Here is a 22,439-nt window from a genome sequence, read left to right as displayed (position 1 = left end):
AGAGTTTGAAAGAGCCGATGAAAACTTAAAAATTTATTTTTTGAATTTTTTTATGCAAAATAATTATTAAATTGTGACAATTAATTCTATTTAACATTTCTTTTCAATAAATAATAAGACTAATTCATATCATTTTTCTTCAAACATAGTTGATCTTAAATAAATTTGTATTATCTTTTAGTTTTAAGAAACTCCTCTCAAAAGTAACTAACATCAAAATGTTAACATTATTCTATAAGTTATATATGCATTTGAAAAAAAAAACATATTCTCTTTATATAACTAAGAATGTCAATTGGTCTATCATTTTCCAAACATAATTTCTCTTGTATATTTAATTTTGAAAATAAATCAAATTCATCAATATCCAACAAATTATCACATTTTAAAGATTTTTCAAGATTTAAGCATTTTTCTTTCAAAAATGTACAATCTAGTAACTTTAATTTTTTAACACTAAATAAAAAAAACCAAAAATATCTTCACATATTTTAAATTGTTGAAATATACTTTGAAGTGTGGTAATTGCATACAAAAAGTAATCAACTCTAATTGATTATTGAAAAGATTTTACAATTTCATTCTCAACGTTTTTGTCAAATTGTTTCTTTCTACCTCTAATACATTTTTTACGAAGCTTAGATTTTATATTCATTTCAAAAGCAATTTCCTTTGCAGAAATCAATGCATTTACAATTCCAATTTCTCCGGACAATTATAAGAAATGAAAGAAGACCTTTTAATTGTTCAATAGTTTCATTAAAACACATATCTTTTGATTGTAAATCATTACTCAATAAATTGAGATGACTAAACTCGAATCTAATTAATATTTTGTAGAAAAAAATCAGTTTTTCGTCAAGATATATACAAAAAACTCTCGAAACTCGTAAGTTGAAAAGTAGCGAAAAACAAAATTGGGCAAAAGAAATGCATTTATAATTCTATACAAATCCAAAACAGAATAAAAACAATAACAACACAAATCGAAATAAAAAAACATACTAACTATAAATGAGGATGAAAAAATTGGTACACACGGACAATATAAGATTCAAGAAATGTAATATGTCAAAACCCTAAAAAAAATGACTTTTAAAAGAGAATAAAGTAACTAGAGGCAAGATAGTCACAAAGAGATAAAAAGGAAAAAAAGAAGAAGAAGAAAATAAAATCCTGATTCATTATAAGATAATAAAGATAACTAATTATTTTTTCTTTCCTAAACAAAATTATAATTTACTAACTAAAAATTTTAACGCATTAATTATCGTTATTAATACCAAGACAAATTAACATATACTAATAATAAGTTAATTGAATTTTATTCACAAATATAAACTTATAGTTAATTTAATAGAGATATATTAGTAATAAAATATTTTGTTTAGACCTTTTTTTATTTCTTAAACATAATTTTATAATTAATTTAATAGAGGTATATTATTACAGAAAAAAATATGAAGTGTTTTTTTCTTAAACACAATTTATAATTAATTTAATAAAGAAATATTAGTAATAAAAAAAATGTTGAGGCCTTCTTTTTTCTGAAAGTCTAAACCAGTGTTTTATTTACTTTATCCTTAAACCGACTTTGTAAAGAGACAACAATGAAAAAAAAAATACTTTGCACTTGAAAAATTGATCCTAAATAGATGAAAGCAAGAATATTTATACAACAAAATATATTAAGTATATTAATTATATATCAATTTACATAAATATATATAAAAAAAAGAAATGGGGACCATGGCTATTTGTCCGGTAACTATAGTCCTAAATGTTTGGTTTTCTTGAACCTATTTTTTTTCTCGTATATTCGTTCTAATATATCCTTGCCATTCTTAACTTTTGGGTTGTGTTTTTTTTTTTTTTTTTTTGCGGAGTTAAGCATATTGAAGAGTATATTTGTTGGGTTCTTTTGGATTTGTAATGTTATTGTTTTCTTTTTCTTAATCTTACTTTATATTTGTTATGATATTTTTATTTTTTTTCTTAATCTTATCTAATTTTCTTTTACTTTTTATGATCATCTCTTACGAGATCAATTTGTATTACGTGGTTCAATTGTTGATAAAATTTTTATGTTTTTGTTCTGCACTTGGTTACTATGGATACATGTTTGTTTACCTTATGTGATTTAACTTATTCCATCTTATTTCCATGTAAACTTTTTTTTACTAATTTAATCATCATCTAGAGACCAATTTGTATTATATGGTTGAGTTGTTGATGAAAGTTTTATGTTTTTGTTTTCACTTGGGGTTTATATATTATCAATGATTCAATATTATTATTTTTTCCTTCAATGTTAATTATTAATAAAGAAACTATAACTATACATATCTGGCAATAATTAGATAAAGATCAAATAACTATATAGAAAAGAGTACAAATGAGTAAACAACAACACAAAACTAACGACCAAATAAAAGTTAAAACAAGTTTTGCAAATTACTTAGTAAAAGATTCATATTTGTTAGGTTGAAATTAAAATATCAAGTATTACACACTCATACAAATATCCATATGTTTTAATTAAAATTGAAACCAGGTTAAATAGTATCCACAAAATAAACTATAATTAAATTGTATTATGGAGTAATATAAAAAACAGTGTGTAATGATATAAATTAGTGAACTTTTTTATAAATTGGTGAAAAAGAAGTAGACATAGTTTGTAATGAATCAATACAAATATTTCTTTAAAAAAAACAAGTATTTTTCAACAAAGTCCTGAGAAACCTTGTATTTCAAATTTTATATATATATATATATATATATATATATATATTTTTTTTTTTTTCTTTCAATTCATATAATAAATAGTATAATATAGTTTTTGTATTTGTTTATTTCTATTACATTTTACTTTTTTCTCTATTTTCTTTGTAAAAATGGTATACTTCATATAGATGTTGAAACCCCAATTCTCACATCCAGTTTCCGAAATTGAGAAAACAATAATCATTCATACCCACATCTAAGCACCAAATTTCACACATCTAATCAGTCCAACAACTCAATCAAGCATCGGTGGATTTAGGAAGGAGCAGGGTTCACCATGGCCCCCCAAAGTTTTTGAAACTTTTTAAACTAATGTAATATATACTAAAAATTAAATGTAATATATAAATTAGGCATTTTTTTAGTCATTTTTTTTTTGTTTTTAAGAAAAAAAAAATCAAGTTAGACACAAATTTATTATTTTCATTCATTTTTTATTATTTTTGTTTCATTCTTGAAAAAAAATACATTTTTTTTGTCTTACTTGATCGTAAAATATTACTTTAATATTTTTTTTTAGTTTATGTATATTTATTTTTTTATGAATATAAAAGAAAAATTATGTATAATGTATCTTTTCATAACCGATTTTTATTTGTGTTTTATAATTATAGATTTTTTTTAGTAATGACGTCTCTCAATTTTTGTATTAAATTATGATAAGTTATTTTATAGTCTTAAACTTTTCTTTTTAAAAGATAAAAAGTATATAGATAAATAATAAAATAATAGATTATTTTCTTAGAAGTAATAAAAGGAAAGTTATGAATGAGGATGAGACAACAAGTTCAATTTCTTAACATATTTTAAAACATATTGCTAATGATTTAGTTGTGCAATTAGAGGAGCCTTTCTTAATGTTAAAAGAATTACATATGAGAAGTTCATATTAATTCATTGAAACATGATTCAAGAAAATGTTTTCAAATATGAGAATATGTAATGAGTAAAAGAAATGAAAGTATAAAAACTTATTTAAAATTGGGGCTATATGAAATACAACGTTAAAAAAAAAAATTGTTGTTGATGCTCCTAACCGTCCATATTTGAAGATTTATTAACATGTTTGAATTATGTCAATCTTTGGTAAGGTTAATTTTTTTGTTGTTATTTACATTGAAAAATAAATAGTTAAAATGTTAGTTATGATTTAATTATTTATGAGTTAAAAAATATGAAAGAGCGAGAGTGAAGGACAATCCTTCAAATATATGTGATTTATTTTATAGTTTTAGTTATGCTAAATTTTGTATTCATTTTTGTTGTATTTGTGAGAGTAATTAAATATATAAATTTTGAACGTATTTTTTGGCTCCCCAACATTATTCGTCAAGATCCGCCAAGCATCTTCTAATCAAATAATTCAAAGTTACGATTCTCAACAATTATCACAAGCAAGAAACTAAAACTAACTTTCCTTGCCTCTTTTGAAATGTTATGTTTAAACTATTTTTACTTTCTACGTCTCACAAGATGTGCTAAAATACAAACAGAGCTTAGATGAATTATCTAAGCATATTTGTAGAATTACAACAGAATAAGAAAAACGATGAAACTTTCTAAATCAATCAAGATCAAATTTGAGTCAAAAATAGGAAAAAAATGAACTTATTTTATTTGAGAAATTGATAGGTCAAGAATATTACTCTTGATGCTAGGAATACAAAGGTATGCTTGAATCTTGAAAAAAAAGGAAAGATGGAGTTAGATTTTTAGAGAGGACAAGAAAATTTCTAAAGAGAATTTCTAGATAGATAGATAGATGTTTCTAATAGAATTCTATTTATACCTAACTATTTAATAATAAAAATGGCTTAATTACTCGAAAAATACCCAGTTTGGTTCCAAAATTTCAAAATGGTACCTACTTTTAAGTTTGTCTCAATTTAGTACCCAAATTCGTAATGTGCATCAATGTAGTACCCTCCGTTAAGTTTTCGCAAACGCAATTAAGTACATTGCCACGTGTCAGCCTCTGGTTTTTTTTTTATTTATTTTTTTAATTTTTAATTTTTTTTTAATTTTTTTTTAAAAAATACCACGTGTCAGATCCTTGATGTGACACGTGGCATTGACAGTGACACGTGGCAAGATAGCTGCCAATTGTCATTGTCTTGATTTCAACTTAGTCCCCATATATGTCTATTTGTTTTAATTTAGTACACGCTCTATTTGTTTGAATTTTGTTCAAATATTTTTTTTTTAAAAATAGAGAAATATTGTATCTCTTTTAAGACAAAATTTATTATTTATATAAATGTTATATTGATATTTATTACTAAAAATGACTTGTAAAATTAAGTATTGAAATTTATATTAAAGTTAATGGTAAAAGTCATGAATAACAAATTTACCAAAACTTTGTTATTCATGAGTATAAAAAATATCAATGTAACAAAACCAGAGGCTGACACATGGCAAGGTACTTAATGACGTTTGCGAAAACTTAAATGAGGGTACTACATTGATGCACATTACGAATTTGGGTACTAAATTGAGACAAACTTAAAAGTGGGTACCATTTTAAAATTTTGGAATCAAACTGGACATGTTCCGAGTAATTAAACATAATAAAAATATTGAATAGTTCATTTTATAAAACATCTTCCTACTCATAATCATTTTCTAGGTTTTCACATATTCCATTTACTGCATTTAAGTGAAACTAACTATTTGATAAATACTTTTCAATATTTTTATTAAAAAAAATTAATTTCAATTTGTTATAATTGATTATACTTACTAATCTATTCTTGAGAAGGAAAATTATACTTTGACTCCCATTTTTTTACTCTCATCCTTTACTTCTAGCGTGGCTTAATGTGAGTAAATGATTTTTTCAAAAGAAAAAGGAAAAGATAATGATACATTAATCAATGATCCACACTAAACTACGTAAAGAAGTAAATGATGAAGTCATGGTATCATTGTCCTTTTGAAAAACACACCATCACACCTATAGTTATAGTTCAAGAGAATGTAACAACTCTTTAGGTAACTTTTCAAATGTTTTGTTCAAAAATTTAATTTAAATTGAATGTCTACTCTAAAATCTATATAGGTTGTTCAAGTTGAATGGCTTAAATTTAGATTTATGTGAATTTAAATTGATTAATTTGTTTAAGGGGAATTTTAATTGTCTCAAGACTACTCGAAGTGGATTTTAGTAAAATTTATAAAAATAATATTTTTTAATGAAAACTTTCTTAATTTTTTTTGAAGTTTTAAATATAAACATCTTTATAATTTTTTTAAGATTTTGGATCCAATGGATCAGTTGGTTCTATGAAAAATGCAAGAATTATTTTCCTAAATGTTGAATTTGAAAACTAGTTTTTTGTAAGAGGTTATAGAATGGAAGATTAAGTTTTTGAAAGAGGTTACCATAAAAACATATTTTTATTTGAGAATTTTAAGCGTGACTTTAAAGTATTTGGGAGAAATAAAAAAGTTGAGTGATATATAAAAAACCAAGACCTATAAACATAAAGTCTTAAAATTTTATGTTGAAAATAATGTTAAGTCTCCTATATTAGCAATTTATACCTAAGAGACAATCAATCTCCTCAATTTATTTGAGAAAGAAAAAAAATCAACATTTTATTTAATTCATGTTTCAAAATCTTTATCTAAATTTGAAATATTTGTTCAATGGATGAAGGTTTTTTCTGATATGACATAATTTTCTATGTTGGTAAGATGTAAATTGTTTAATTTTTCACCATTTATTTTATTTTATTGGTAAATAAATTATTCCAAACCAACCATGTGGTGTTGAATTTGACGTGTAAGTGAGAAAAAGGTTAATAATTAGTGAGGCATGGCAATGGCATTGTATTCACATTTCATATAAAATTGAAACTTACCATGTTATCTCCATAGTCAATAAATGCCGCTATGCTTATTTTACGTTCAAAACTCTCGTTTTACAGTGGGTTTTCTCAGCTGGTTACGTTTTCAAATACTTACTCATTAACAGAGTAATATTAAATTTAATTTGTTTAATCTATGTTTTGAATCTAAGTAATATTAGATTTAAAATAGGTCATAATTAACCTTGGATTGATTAATTGAAAAAATCAATTTTTTTATAATGGTATATTTTATGAGGATTATTATATTTTGAGAAACTTTTTTTTACAAAGTTTATTTTTCAACAAACATTTCTCTTCTCTTTCTAAATCACATCAAACCTTTCATTAATCTATTGAAATGTTGTTACATATATTCTAAAAAAATATCAACAAAACTTTATTAAAAATAATTTCTTTATTAATATAGAATCATGCTAGTTAAATCGAGATACAAATTATTAAGATTTAAATATATATTTGGTTCCTATGTTTGTTATTTTTATTAAATTTGATCCTCATTTTTGTGTTGTATTCAATTATGTCCTCATTTTTGTCAAATTTTGTTTAATTTGGTCCTTTTTACAAAAGATGTTTTAATAGTTAACGTTTTTGAACAATATATACTACATGTCAGCTCCTGGATTTTTTGATTTAAAAAAAAAATTATTTTTTTTATAATTTTTTTAAAAAAAATTATTTTTTTTATAATTTTTTAATTTTAAAAAAATTGTCCACGTGTTAAGTCATAATTGTTCCACGTGTCAATGCTAGTACGACGTGTCACTTTGTGGTTGTTATTTTTTTTGTTTAATTTAGTCTTTGGATTCATTAATTTTGTTCAATTTAATCCCAAATTTTGTTAAAATAAATCAATTTTGTCCCTTTCAAATTGACATAAAATTTAATATCTTTTATAAAAATTATATTAATATTTTTTTCTAAAATTGACATTTTTATTAATTATTTTTTAAATTAAATTATAAATTATTAAATTTAATTATAAATTGAATAAAGATTTTATATTTAATTGCTAAATAGAATATAATTATTTAAAATATTACAAGAATATAATTATTAATTTCTTTTTATAATATTTATATTCTAAAATGCTTTTAAAATTGATGTTTAAAACTATTTTAAATATACAAAAAATTTTAGAAAAGTAAACTAATATTTATAAAATTAACATTTAAATATAAAATATTTTAGATTTTAATATCTAAAATTCAATAAAAATATTAAATATTTTAGATTTAAATGTCAATTTTGTTAATATATATTTTTAAATTTGTAATAATTATATTTCAATAATATTTTAAATAATTATATTCTATTTGACAATTAAATCTAAGAATTATATTCAATTTATAATTAAATATAATAATTTATAATTGAATTTCAAAAATAACTAAATAATAATATCAATTTTAAAAATTAAATTGTTCTATTTTAACAAAAAATTAGATTAAATCAAACAAAAATAACGAATATAAGACTGAATTGAACAAAAATAATGAATATAAGACTGAATTGAACAAAAATAACGAATATTGAGACTAAATTGAACAAAAAAATAATAATACAACCATAAACTGATACGTAATACTAGCATTTACACAATTATGAATTGACACGTGAACAATTTTTTTGAAATTAAAAAAAAATTTAAAAATTTTAATTTTTTTAAAAACTTAAAAGGAAATTAAAAAAATAATAAATAAATAAAAAAACCAGAAGTTGACACATGACATATACTCTAAAAAATGCTAACTATTTAAACACTATTAGTTAAAAAGACCAAATTGATTAAAATTCGACAAAAATGTAAACTTAATTAAAAACAAAACAAAAATTAAATAAAATCAAATTAAATAAAAACAACGAAAATAAAAATCAAATGTATATTTAAGCTAGGTAGAACTTATTTTGTAAAGAGAACACCGAAGGAATTGAATCGTGATATTGGATATCAAAATATGTGTGTGAAGATTCCTCAAGGAGTTACCAATTTTGAGCTGATCACTGCCTCAGTTTCATGGAGTGGCCGGTGAAGATCTTCTTCTTGCCCCTCCATAACTTCATCCTCGACCCCTATACATTTTAAAATTTCATTTTTACTCCTGTATTCTGGATTATAAATTCCATATCATTTTCCGTGGGCACTACCACTACCTCTTTCTTTTTTTGCAAGGTTAGAATTATGTGTGGATAGGAGTTCGTGAGACCAACTATCAATTCGAACAAATAGGAACTACTATCATAATCAGTTTGTAACTTCCGTCTATTCTCTTCCATTATTCCTTCAATAAAGAATTGGAATCTTTCTATTCCTTCAATAAAGGTTCCTTCATTTTATCTATGATTTTCGTGTTATTAAGGCACCTAAAATTACATTTATACCAGAATCGGATAAACAATAAATGATATACATCTCTTAATAAAACGAAGTAGATTAGGATTCTTTTAAACTGGGTCATGCAATTCTAATATCTTTCTCTTCCCAAGTATGAAATATATTCGACCTTTCAAAATTAATGTAAAACTCATTTATTTCTTGTCAGGTAAAACTCAGAAGAGCAAACATGGATGACAATTGTACTGGATCCTAAAACTACAGTACTTGATGAGATAGTAAATTTATCACATAATATAATTTTTTTTTACAATTTTAAGCATAGAAATTAATCAATTTTGTTGAGACACTCGAATAAAAATTAGATTTTCTTATGACCTAGGAAGGAATGAGGGAGGAAGACAAATATTTGAACCTATCCTAAACTGACAAGCAAATGTTTCAATCAAGCAGAGTTGACAGGGCAAATTTATCAGCTTATAAAGGTCAATTTTGCTCAAGTAGGGAACTGAAGATTGAATTTAGCCAATGTGTCTTGCAGTATTAACAAGAAACTTGTACATAACCTGAACTAGAAACTTCTGAAAGGAGAGATACACAAAAGTTGAACTCTGATTACAAGAACTTCTGATGGAACGCTTTGATCAGTTCTGATGGGCAGACTGGAACCAAGCTAGAAAGTTTGAAGTTCATTACCCCATGGAATTTTCATGTAATAATACATATTCTCGACTGCAGTAGAAGAAAAAGTGTCAATAATAATCATTATATAGAATAGGTACAAAATCCATTACTAAGAAATTAAAGAGGTGAAGAGGCATGAGAACTACATAGACATACTTTGAGTGGTGGTCATAGACTTGGATTTAGACCAACAAAAAAGAAAACACAAAAATATTCACTGCATTAACATGCCTCCGAAAAACTAGTCCTCAACCCCTCAACCAGTACAATTTCCAGTCAAATACTTTAAATCATCCTGGAAAATATGTCCCAATATCCTAAAAAAAATTCCCCCTTCATGAAAAGTAAACAAATTGTTTTTCAGCCTCTTGTAAACTGGCGTCAGACTTGTGTCAGAACAGAAATGGCTGAACTTGGCACTACTAACAACAATTTAACACTACCTCGTAGCTCAACTGGAGGTCACAATACACAAGACTTAACTCCATATATTCAAATATTTGTCCCTCCCTTTCCAGTCAAAGGTCTCAATTTCCCTCTAATACATACATGAAATCTTTTTTCATTACAGATTCTTTCTTCAATTAAAAACCTTGTTACAAAAAACAATTTAGGTTCAAAGAAATTAATGATAAATATTACATATTAAATAAGCTACAAAATATAAAATATATGTCATCGGAAGGTGGGAAAGTTACTAAGTGTATGTTGGATTCCCGCTTTAGGGACTTAAAACGTCAGTCTGCACATTCCAATGCAAAAAATGGAGAAGCAAAAGCTGTAATGGATTGGGAAAAACATCCGTAACCTTTAACTGCAGTCACCCAAAACACTATACATATATTCACAGATGAAAGCAGAGATACAACTTTTGCCCAAAATTTCTCCACTCGGACAAAAGAAACATGTATTTTGATCATGACAAACAATGAATATCCACATCTCACTTACCTACTATTACCAAATTTAATGGTGTCCTTTTCTCTAAGTTCGTAATATCGTTGAGGTTCAATGGGACTATCCTGCAAAAGCAGAAAGTATCACACGTACTCATTATACATCTAACTTCAGCCCATTCATTTACCGGAACAAATAAACATAAAGAAACTATCAAAGGCATTCAACACTCACATTTATTAAAGTTTTGTTTGTGCTTCCCAGGTCCATAATGTAAGGCCTAGTGTGCAGAAAATAGCATATTAGGTTAACATATGCAGAAACTTTTAGCTATACATGAGTGCATAGTAAGAATCAGACATTACCTTATTTGTTTCAATAATGTACCATCAGGTTGCTCTTTTTCAACTTGCCTAATAAGATAAGGAATTTTAGAGAGTTCATAAAATCCAATCACCATAATTAAAATACTCATAACCAAAGGAACCCCTGCGGAGTTGCTTAAATTGATGAAATACCGGAATTGAATAACAGCATGTTGCTTGCTGCAAGAGGGATGATCTGTAGGGATGTCAGCAACCCTTCTTTCCCTTCCAAAAAGATAACAACTTTGGCGATGTATATAAAGGGGCTCTGTCAATCAATCATATACAGCTTTTTAAGCACAGATAGGTAGAAAGCAAAAAAAAAAAAGTGATCTCTGGAAGTCCAGAAAATTACATTACAGAAGATTTATAATTAAACAACTAAACTGCAAAATTGATTTTTTTTAAAATTAACTGATGAAAATTTATGAGAAAAGGAAGGAAATTGCAGACACGAGCATAACATTAAACAGGAATATAACCAAATGTGGAAATAGAAAGGAATTCAGTCATAGAGCTCATCTAACTGTGGGAGGCTCACCCAAATGCATAAGGTCTCGGAAACTTATCAAATAAATTGCAAGGAAAAAATCAACGGCATTCATGATGAATAGAGTAAAACAAAATGAGAGCACCGAGCAACCGGAGCTTTCATTTATCGGTTAAGAACACTTCTTATGTACCCAACAGACAGAAGTGTCCAGGGCTCAGGGGGATGATTTTAACACAAGTAGCAAAAAAGAGAAGTGAACAATATAAGCCAGAAAAATTCACAGGCATAATGCATGGAAAAGGACAAAACAATTTGTAATTGAAAACACCAGAAAGTACAGAAAAAGACCTAAGGTCTATCATGTGTGAGAAAAGCTTTCATAAAATATTGGCATGGGGCATACACGTTTGCAGTTTGTTATTATAACATATTATATATGCAGAAGCCATAAAGACTAACCATTTAGCACTTCACCACCCTTGAAAACATAAAGCCGCCATTTAATATCTGGTTTTCGAGCCTCTGGTGGTTCATTGAATAACAAAGTAACACCTGAAAAGAAACACTGTTCAGCATACAATTAAAAGTGAATGATATAAAAACAATATGCTTAACAATAGTTAGTTCCACCTCTGACTCGATTTGTTTCAGCTGCGAGATTTCCAGATAGCTCAAATGAAGGTTTTTGCTGCAAAAGTGCAAATAACAGGATTTCAGAAAAGCCACGAGGAGTAAATCACTCAGAAATATCCTTATTTATACACAAAATATCAGCTTTTAATTTTTAAACCATATTATTTTCACTAATTTTCCATGGATTGCAACTAAATTTGAGTTAATAGATATAAATGAAGCACTGGATACACAACTAACTTCAAATTCAATTAACATAAACATAAATGCTGTCGCAGATATAAACAATACTTAAATATTTATTCTGTATGCCATAGAGCAGCAGTAACCTGGGTTAGATATGATTCTTTCACAAACATCTACTGAACAACACAAGTGGGCAATTAAACATTGCCGTTGCATGTACAGTATCCAACCCAACCAATTACCAATAGAAGCCTCCAAAAGATTAAAGCAAGATGGAACAAAATGAAGCTTAGCAATAAAGTATAAGGAGTAAACAAGTTAATTACTTGAAAGGGGAATCAACTCCTACCCTACCAGTATAAAAAGAACACGGACAACTACATAATATTCTGACACAAGATTCTAACGAAAAAACCCATTATTATACCTTCTGTTTTTCTTCCAAAGCCTCCTCAGCAGCCTTCATTTTCCTGATGGAATCATTCTCCTCATCCCTGCCAAAGCAGCAATCAGACTGTCATCACCAACAGCAATACCAACTACTTCTAATTATTCATAAACATATAATCCAAAAGTTCAAACATTTTTAAGGATAAAGGAGAAGGAAATACAAGAAACGAGCTAATAATCCAGTTACATTACCACTATTTTGACAATGCAACTTTATTAAAATGAGGATGCTGGGACCCTTATATTCCATAACTGAGGTTAGACCATTAATGTCCTCTTAAAATAGAGACATCATCTCTTTTCATGTATAGGCGTAAAATTGTAACCTACTACATTCAATTCATAGAAAATAATATGTAGCTCTATACAATATTCCAAATGTTCATATTCAACCTGATGTTCACCACAAAAATTCCATAATATGTTCAAGCTCAAGGCTGCCTAAAAACATTATTTTACAAAAAAATAATTTATCATTTTGATGATCACAAATCTAACCACAACTGAGATCACACCAAGGCCTAGTAATATTACATGCATGAGATCATGCCATTATTCATCCAATCAAGATGAACAAAGATGGGGGGAGAGAGTCAAAGAATGTTATAAATTGAACTGTATAAGAACAAAAAGATGCAGCATTCCTATTAATAGATATGGCTTAAATCAAACAAAAACCAACAAACAAACAATATGGTAAATAAAATTCAGAGTTCAAACAGAAACTTACATTTCTTCAGCTCCGCTTGAGTTTATCATCTTCAAAAGTTAAACAGCAATCCAGATAAGCATTAATTCTAGAAAATAGTTAAACCTTAAAATAGAAAGAAGTTCAAAACAGGAATAAAGAGAACACAGAGATGGGAGAAAACAAAGGAAAATGGAAATTAAATGCCAAAAATAAAGAATAAAGAATAATAAACAAATCAACATTTTGGAATCAAGAGATTACCATTACCAGTCCACAAATCACTAATCAGTCATGCATCATGCTTATAATGCTTATCATCCTCACACTCACTTATGACTTGTCAAATGAAACTGCTAATTAGTACTAAAACTAAAAGCGTGCCATGACAAAGGCACCATTTTAGTCTATAAAAACCTCCACAAGTTCCAAAGGTGATCTCACTCTTTCCCTAACTTATTCTTCAAAACCACAATATCTAAAAGAGCTTATGAGACAACATCAGTAAGCGACATGAAATAAACATGTACTCAAAAAGAAAAACCAATACAGGATGAGGCAATTTTCTTTAATTAAAGAAAAATATCAATGTCAAATACAAAGTACCAGTATAATTTCTGTCAACGCTTCCTTTTTCTTGATGTAAATTGTAAATAGAAAAAATACCCTTCAACTGGAAACTAACTTATAATAGGTTGTCAACCCACAAGCCAACAGAATCAGAGCTCTCAAAACTTCTACAGTTGGAGCCTCTATCTTAATCACATAACTAGAGTATAAACCATAATTCCAATAACAATCGCATGTTTGTCCTTTTTTGTTTCACATATTTCCATAGTACTTACTAACATTCAACTTAAATCCACCTTAAGAAAATCATCAGAGAGATCCTCAAAGCCAACCTAAGGAAAAATCCAACCTAAGCCTAACCTCATTCTTAAAATCTCCCAATCACACAAACATTTCTTTTGCCAAACTCTCTGATCCACTCGTATACACGAAGAAGCTTCACATTTTCTAAAATTACCTCCAGAAATCTACATTCCACAAATTCAATGGACATCCAGAAATGCCTAAATTCTCACACCCTACTCATGCAAGAATACCACAGTCCAGCAAAAAGTCACAACAAATGTTCAACAGGGTTCCAACCATACAACATTCTCCCAAACCACACCCTCAACCTTTCATTCCAACATCGGAATTAAAAAAATACTTCAGATTCTACCATTCAGCAAAACAACACACGTACCATGAGAAAAAACAACTTAAATTACAAAAGTAAAAAAGAACTCGAAGAATTGATATGAACAAGGGTTGGATATCACCGGACACCTCATCACGAGGCTTTGCATTCCCGGAGGAGGCGTGACGATGCGGCGGAGACTGAGACCTATGTCGGCTCCTTCCATTGCGCTCGCGCTCCGGCGACCTCTCGTGCCTCGACCGCGACGATTTGTTACTTCTTCCGCCAGTGTCTTCGTTCTCCGTCCTCTTCTCCGATTTGCTACTCCTTCCACTACCGCCGCCGCCTCCGTCGTTCTCCGTCCTCCTCTTCTCCCTCCGCTCAGCCGCTTCCCTCTCCGAACCTCTCCCTCTGCTACTACCACGGCTCCTCTCACTCTCACGAGGCTCACGCTCCGTCTGAGCTCTCTTCAACCGCTTCGTTCGCGGTGACGGAGAGCGCGAGCGAGCGGGAGAATCCGGCGAACCGGAATCGGACCGAACCGGCCTAGTCACGCCGCGGCCTGAACGCTCATGCTGTTCTCGCAGCGGCGGAGAGATGCTGCGGTGACTACGGTGACGGCGGGATGAGGGAGAGTGGTTGCCAGAAGAGTGACGGCCCATGGTTATTTCTGTTGCCGTGAGTGACACAAAATCCAAAGTTCTACAACAATGCTAAGAATTGTTGCATTGTTTGTTAGTTATTTCTGCGATGGCGATTCAGATTCTCTGTTGTGTGGTGAGTTCAGGGTTCCCTAGTTTAGGGTTTATCAAATTTCATTTCAGTGAGAGAACAATTTGATCTCGGTGAATTTTCTTTTCTCAATCCTCATATTTTCATTTTGCCGGTACAAACTAACATTTTTACGTAGAATTAATATTTATCGGATAAATAAGTTCTAATAGATAATAAATTGCATATTACAATATAATTCCTTTTATATTATAAATAAATAAACTATAACACACATTTTCTCAATTACAAATTTAAAATATAGTTTATATTTAAGTGTACTTGTCTATTTTGAATTTAAAATGTATAATCAATAATTATCTTTGAACACTCGCATTATATTTTACTGGTGCGCATGTGTTTTATTTTTTTATATAATAAAATTATAATTATAAAAGAAAATATAAATTAAATTTTATTGTAATAATTTTATTTATTTTATGATTAATATTTTATTAAAAGTATTTAAGTTAAAAAAATTAAATTAAAAAAATAGTTAAATTAAAAAACAATAATTTAAAGAGTAAAATAAGTAAACAATTATTTATTAAATAATATATATATATAAACACACAAAAGATTAGAATCCTCTTCCATAGTATAGATAAAACATGTTAAGTTTTATGTTTTCTTCAAAGATTATTGAACAAAAATCTTATGTTTAGCTCAATTGGTAATTAAAGTTTGTAACATCCCATTTAAATAATAAGATAATAAAAGGAAATCTTACACAGGGTACTATAAAGAGTCAAGTTGCGGAGTATAAAGTCATTCCTTACAGTTATCCAAGGTACTTAAAAAGAAATACTAAAGCTCACTACAAAGCCTACAACCCAAAAGGAGTAAGAGATAGCCTGTATTCGAAATAAAGCCTTAGGGATAATACAACACACGAGCCTTGACCCTAAAGAAAAGCCCAAATAAAATATGAAGTCCAGCCCAGGTAGACTATGCAGCGGAATCATCTCTTCCCTGTTGATCTCGAGTACCTCTCGCATCTGCTCCCATCAATAAATTGATGATCATCGCAAAGGTAGAAGGACAACATACAAGGCAATCAAACAAGCAAGGGTAAGCTAGAGCCAAAATTAGTTTTATCATGCAATCAGATATACTTTCACAGTCCAATATACATATATCATCCAAGCATGTTATGACCTTCCAATCAATACACTAAGACTCGATTCGACTCATCCGGATACATATAATTTGGTCGGATTCAGCGGATGCTTGCACTTGTGGTGGATACCTCTGCTCACCCCCTAGCTGCTCACCCCCGAGCTATGTGTTACAAGTGTTACCATGAATCAATCCCCCACACACAAGGTTAGTCCTTAATGAGTTTCAGGCCTCCTGCTACTCTCACCACAAGAGTCAGTCCGCTCTAAGTGAGACTAACTGACTCCTTAGAGTCTCAGGATGCAATCCTTATCTTGAATCCTTACCAAATTATATAGATGGGGCACTGGACACCCACTAACAGGGGCCATGGAATTACGTCCCGACCACTGAAGCACGACCCTGAAATCTCACCTAGAGATTCCAAGGAATTACGTACTGACCACATACTATACATATTCAAACAAACAGTAATATTTATCATGCTTATAAATCTCATGCCAACCTTTATAATCCATCCTCATACATGTTCCATGTTGAATCCATTCCAAATCATCCTTCCCAATTCATGAATATAGAAGTGTAATTCATACCGACACCATGCCACTTTGATTACCAACCATCTCATACAAGTCACATGCCAAGGTCATGTTAAACTTATCAATCACAGACCATAAACCATTCTACTCATACCCATTCGCCCAATTCATGTTTTTAAAAGTAATTGAATCAATCCACAAGTTCAAGTTAAAGTAAGGAATTAAAATTCTACAACAATTCTCGCTTAAACTAGACTGATCTCGCTTAAGCTAGACTGGTCTCGCTTAAGCTAGAAATTCTCGCTTAAGCTAGACTGATCTCGCTTAAGCTAGAAATTCTCGCTTAAGCGAGACTGATCTCGCTTAAGCTAGAAATTCTCGCTTAAGCGAGACTGATCTCGCTTAAGCTAAAATCCCTCGCTTAAGCTAAACTGACAGCTTTTTAATGGTTTCAACATGTAAAAACACGAAATCCCAAACAACAAAAATTTAAGAAAACACAAGCACATTGTATAAAATGTTGGCATCATATTTCATGCTTTAAAAGGGTAAACAAATCAATCATGGGAGCATACAAGCATTTAACAACTGTCAATCTCGCTCAAGCTAAGGAGCTCTCGCTCAGGCAACAGTGTCTCTCGCTCAAGCGAAAAACTTTCGCTTAAGCGAGATTGAAAACAAAGAGTACTTCGAGTTCTCGCTCAAGCTAGCCCATTTCGCTCAAGCGAGAGGCCTTCGCTCAGGCGAGCACTCGAAACTAAAAGGGGCGAGTTACTGCCATTCTCGCTTAGGCGAGAGCTCCTCGCTTAGGCGAGAGCTTCCCGTTTGGGCGAGAAACAGCTCGCTTAGGCGAGCATAGCAGATCTCACCTGCTCTCACGCATGCAAAGCCAAAAACCCATCCAGAAACAATGCACCGATTATTTTCACACCATCAAAAGCACATCAAATAGCACCCAACAGAAACAAAAAGACACATTATTTATAAAAGCATGAAAAATCCTAGTTTCCCTCACTTGGACAGATGCTAGTGGAAAGCACAAGCACCTACGACAACGAACCCAACAACTTCAGGAGCATAGAATGAGGTTGAGCTGACTTGAATCTGAATGAGCTTCGAGTCCTAGCAGAGCACTGTTTGAGGGGAAAAGAGGAGTAAGATGGCTGATTTTGCAAAGTGGGCAGAACATGAGAGGGTTAGGCTGTTTTAAGGGTTTTGGGATGCCTTATGGGCCAGCCTTAGGCCCAACTGACTAAGAGAGGCCCTTAAATTTTAGGACAAAATTAAAGTGGGTCTTACAAAGTTAACTTATGTTAAGTTGGTATTTTTAGTTTATTATGTTATTATAACTTAACATGGACAATGTTGTGATAATTTTCTTGCACAAGATATTTAATCTATAGTTAAAGTTATTTAAGCAATATCATCTCTATGAAAAGCAATGTGAATACTCTAAATTTAGAATTTTAAATAACTACTGATATTTATTAGAGAACAAGTTATATGTATATATAAATAAATAAATATGTAAATACTCGAAATTTAGAATTTTAAGTAACTACGGATAAATTGATGACAACAAGTTATATATATATATATATATATATATATATATATATATATATATATATATATATATATATATATGATGCTTATGATGCTTATTATGTGTGTTTTATTTAAGGATGATAATATGGGTCTAGCCCATCGGGCCAAAAAAAACACGAGGCAAGCCAGGATAGTGAGTCCGCAGTGGCCCGACCCGCATAAGTCTGCGGCTCGCATGGGTCGGCCGCAAGCCCGTATAAAAGAAAAGCTTGCACTTGTGTATATTATTAATTACTTTTTTTATAGACTCTTGCATTAACGTTTCAAATTCTTCTATAATTGGAAAAGACAAGTATAATGTATTTTTTAATGTACTAAAATTTAAAGAATACATTGTGTATGTCAAAATATGAACATGAAAATGTTGAATTATCAATTTATCATTCAACTCCCCAAAGTCTTTACTTAATTTTATGAGTTTCTTAAAGTTTTCCAATTTTTAAATATTGAAAGTTTCATCATAAGAATTAAAAATAATAATAATAAAAAGCGGGCCAGCCCGCGAGCTCGCGATCCAAGTGATGTGTGGGGCGGACCAATGATTGCAACCCGCATAAATTGTGCAGGGCAGGACGGGCCAGCCCGCAATGTGCGAGCCTTATGTGGGTCGGGCCTAAACGAGTCAGGTTGGCCCGCATTGCCATCTCTAGTTTTATTGGGCCGAATTATATATTATTTTATTTATTTCTATTTAAAATATTTTCAATTGTTATATTATTTATCTTATTTATATATTTTCAATTATGTATTGATCCTTTATATTAATTAATATTTGTGTGGGCTGAATTATATAATATTTACGTGGGCTGAATTATAAATTATTTTATTTATTTCTATTTAAATTATTTTAAACTATTGTACTATTTATCTTATTTATTTCTAATTATGCATTGATCCTTTATATTAATTAATATTTGTGTACGCGTGTGCACGCGTGTGTGTTGTGGGTTATGGGTGGCTAGTAAACTCAATTGAGTGTGCCGGCAAACTGGAGGAGGCGATTGATCGGCTAAAGAAGGAGACCAACCAGAGGAAAGAGGTAGAAGTGAAAGAGAAAGCAACTACCAACGAGGCACGAAAGTTACAGCGTCGATTCGATGATATGTCTCTCGCTCGACTTGCGGACCAGAAGGCCTTAGAGGGATGTGCCACAAGGTGCAAGGAATTAGAAGACAAGCTTGCTAAGGCTGATGAACAAGTTTTCACTTAACACAAGCTCGATTTCTAGAAGGCGCTACAATGTATGATGAAGTCAACACCTATTGTATTTCCATCTTTAAAAACCATTATACCATCTTCATGAACACTGTCAACCTTCATAGATTAACAAACATAACCTTCAGGTAACCATTCTAAAGAGCAATTGTGGTTATTCATAAGAAAGTAATCCCATTATCATCATAGAATGAAGCCACATGTTTTCATGGCCAAACACCTTTCCTAGCTCATCTTATTTAAGAGACCTAACTACAATGTGGAATTCTTTACACAAGGTAGCATATATGATCCACCTTGAGGAGAATTAGTTCAACAACATTGTGGAAAACAAGCTCAAACCTAAGGTTTCAACGACTCAACCCATTTCCATCACCTTGTCGAAGATTGAGAATTTGAACTCTCAAACTTGTTGGAACCAATAATTTCAAACCATACTTTTCTTCAATGCCTTGTGGCGCTCAACTCTAGTTCGCCACCGCTCAGCCTTGTGGCACTCAACTAGGGATATCAAAAATATCCGTATCCGTGGGTATCCGCGGATAAAACCCGCAATGGGTAGGAAATGAGTATTAAAAATGGATACCCGCTACCCGTGGGTACGGGTATTTTTATACCCGCATGTTAATGGGGCGGGTACTTGTATCATAGTATTCGTACCTGTGGATACTCGTACCTTCTAAACTTTAATTCACAAAAATACCCTTATATATATATATATATATATATATATATATATATATATATTAGTAAAAAACATTTTATCCTAATTTTTTATAAGCTGCACATCTTGTCTTCTGTCTTCATTATTCCAATTTCAAGTATTGGTATGTTGTCTTTTTCCAAGTACATCCCTTGACATTCTTCTCTTTTCCTTCTTTGAAATTGGGCATGTACATCAAACCCTATATAGACAATGAAGTTTATGGTATGCTTGTCAAATGATGGAATCAAAAATAAGAATACTTGGCACGTGACAGTTGAGGTTTATTATTTGATTATTTTTCAGGAATCAGTCGGAGAAAGTAGGCTTGTTGATCAAAACACTAATTAAAGAATTTCCATTGTGTTGAACGTCATTTTATATTTATTTTTATAATTATTTGGACTTGTATAGACTTGAGTTAGTTTGAAATTTATTTAAAATTTATGACAGTGATGCATTTTATTTTATTTTATGATTAAATATTTATTTTTTAAATAATTTTGTAAATACCCGCGGGTACTCGTGGATATCCGCGGATATGAAAAAAATAGACGAGTACCCACATAACGGATACCCGACGGATATAGGTACGGGTACGGGGCAAATATTTATCCAACGGGTAGGGTACAGGGGAGCTACTACTTGTACCTTACCCGACCCGTTGACATCCTTACACTCAACCCTAGTTTTCCACCGTTCAGCCTTGGGTAGTTTGACAACATTTTGTATTTGAAGCACTGAGCATGATTTCAAAGGCGCCTAACGCGAGTATTTACTTCAAAATTAATCTTTTCTTGTTCAATCATGCTCCATTGAGTTCTTTCTTGTTTTCCTCCACCACAAATGCTTCATATTAACTTATTTAACACACTTAAAAGATATATTAGAGGAAAACAAGCATAAAACAACTAAAACACAAAACAATACAAAACACACTAAACTTGAAGATATAACAAAATAAAAGCTAGGAAAGAGTTGATTTATTCATGATAATAAACAAAAAAAAAGTAAAAATGGACACTATCACTATCTATACTTGCAAGTACCAGTTACCCGCAAAAAATTAAAATTAAAATTTAATTTATGTTTTTTAAGTTAAATTTAATCAAAATTAAAATTTCATTTATATTTTATTAGATTAAATTTAATTAAAACTAAAATTTAATTTATATTTAATTTAATTTATAATTTTTGTAATTTTATTTTAAAAATTTATAAAATATTTTCATTTTAAAATATTCACAGGTATCCATGGATACTTGTAAGGGTGAATTTTTTGTTACGGGTTGGGTTGCGGATAGGCATTATTCGTGCCCGACCGGACATCCCTACTTGAGATATCATGATGAGTGGCTCTTCAGCATAGCCTTCCTTTTCTAGGTCAATCAAGGTAAAATCTAGATTATTGTTCTTAATCTATTTAAGTACGTACTTTGAAACATGTGTAATCCATCATCCAAATATCTTCAATTACACCAAAGTACCTTGGCTTTTAGTTAGAGCTAAGAAACAACCAAATATGCAATCTAATTTGTGAACTTAACCATACCACTAAACCACAACACAAATAATTAATCACATGAAATTGATTGTTTACACCTCATTTCCAAATATTTAAATTGAAAGAAACAAAAGTGAGTGAGAGGAGGCTAAGTGTTGTGTTTACTATACAATCTTTTGAGGCCAAACAAGTTCTCCTATGTCCATTATCAATAGAGCTATCTATGTTGTTAACAAGTTAAAATCCATAAGACTTGAAAAGATGAATATCTCATTGGGCACTTCACAATGGTCACTACATTTTTTACTTTAGACCATACCGAACTAGCCCCATGTATAATGTAACATCATGGTCAGATATTACTAATTTAAATGAAATAAATAATAAAATAAATAAAATAAATA

General features: G+C 30.0%; 1 protein-coding gene across 1 annotated transcript; it reads right to left on the bottom strand.

The window, feature by feature from the left end:
• Positions 1 to 9,449: 9,449 nt before the first annotated feature.
• DDL (SMAD/FHA domain-containing protein) lies at positions 9,450 to 15,441 on the bottom strand. Its single transcript, XM_028076621.2, has 10 exons — positions 14,726 to 15,441; positions 13,433 to 13,461; positions 12,680 to 12,746; positions 12,064 to 12,121; positions 11,893 to 11,985; positions 11,094 to 11,208; positions 10,941 to 10,988; positions 10,810 to 10,855; positions 10,630 to 10,700; positions 9,450 to 9,726 (listed from the first exon to the last, which is right to left on the bottom strand). The coding sequence occupies exons 1-10, from the start codon at positions 15,236 to 15,238 to the stop codon at positions 9,687 to 9,689; spliced, it is 1,080 nt and encodes a 359-aa protein (XP_027932422.1). The 5' UTR covers positions 15,239 to 15,441; the 3' UTR covers positions 9,450 to 9,686.
• Positions 15,442 to 22,439: the final 6,998 nt, after the last annotated feature.

This window comes from Vigna unguiculata, chromosome 6, assembly GCF_037176805.1.
Source record: "Vigna unguiculata cultivar grain cowpea cultivar isolate G323 ecotype 2 chromosome 6, ASM3717680v1, whole genome shotgun sequence".
NCBI lineage: Eukaryota > Viridiplantae > Streptophyta > Magnoliopsida > Fabales > Fabaceae > Vigna > Vigna unguiculata.
The sequence above is the reverse complement of the archived record's forward strand: the minus strand, read 5'-3'. Positions and strand labels throughout refer to the sequence as shown.

Coding starts and splice junctions, on each gene's coding strand:
- DDL (XM_028076621.2), bottom strand. CDS start 15,238: ATGGGCCGTCACTCTTCTGGCAACCACTCTCCCTCATCCCGCCGTCAC. Junction 10,701..10,809: donor CAAACAAAACTTTAATAAAT/GTGAGTGTTGAA, acceptor CTGCTTTTGCAG/GATAGTCCCATTGAACCTCA. Junction 9,727..10,629: donor ATTAAATTTGGTAATAGTAG/GTAAGTGAGATG, acceptor CTTCTACTGCAG/TCGAGAATATGTATTATTAC.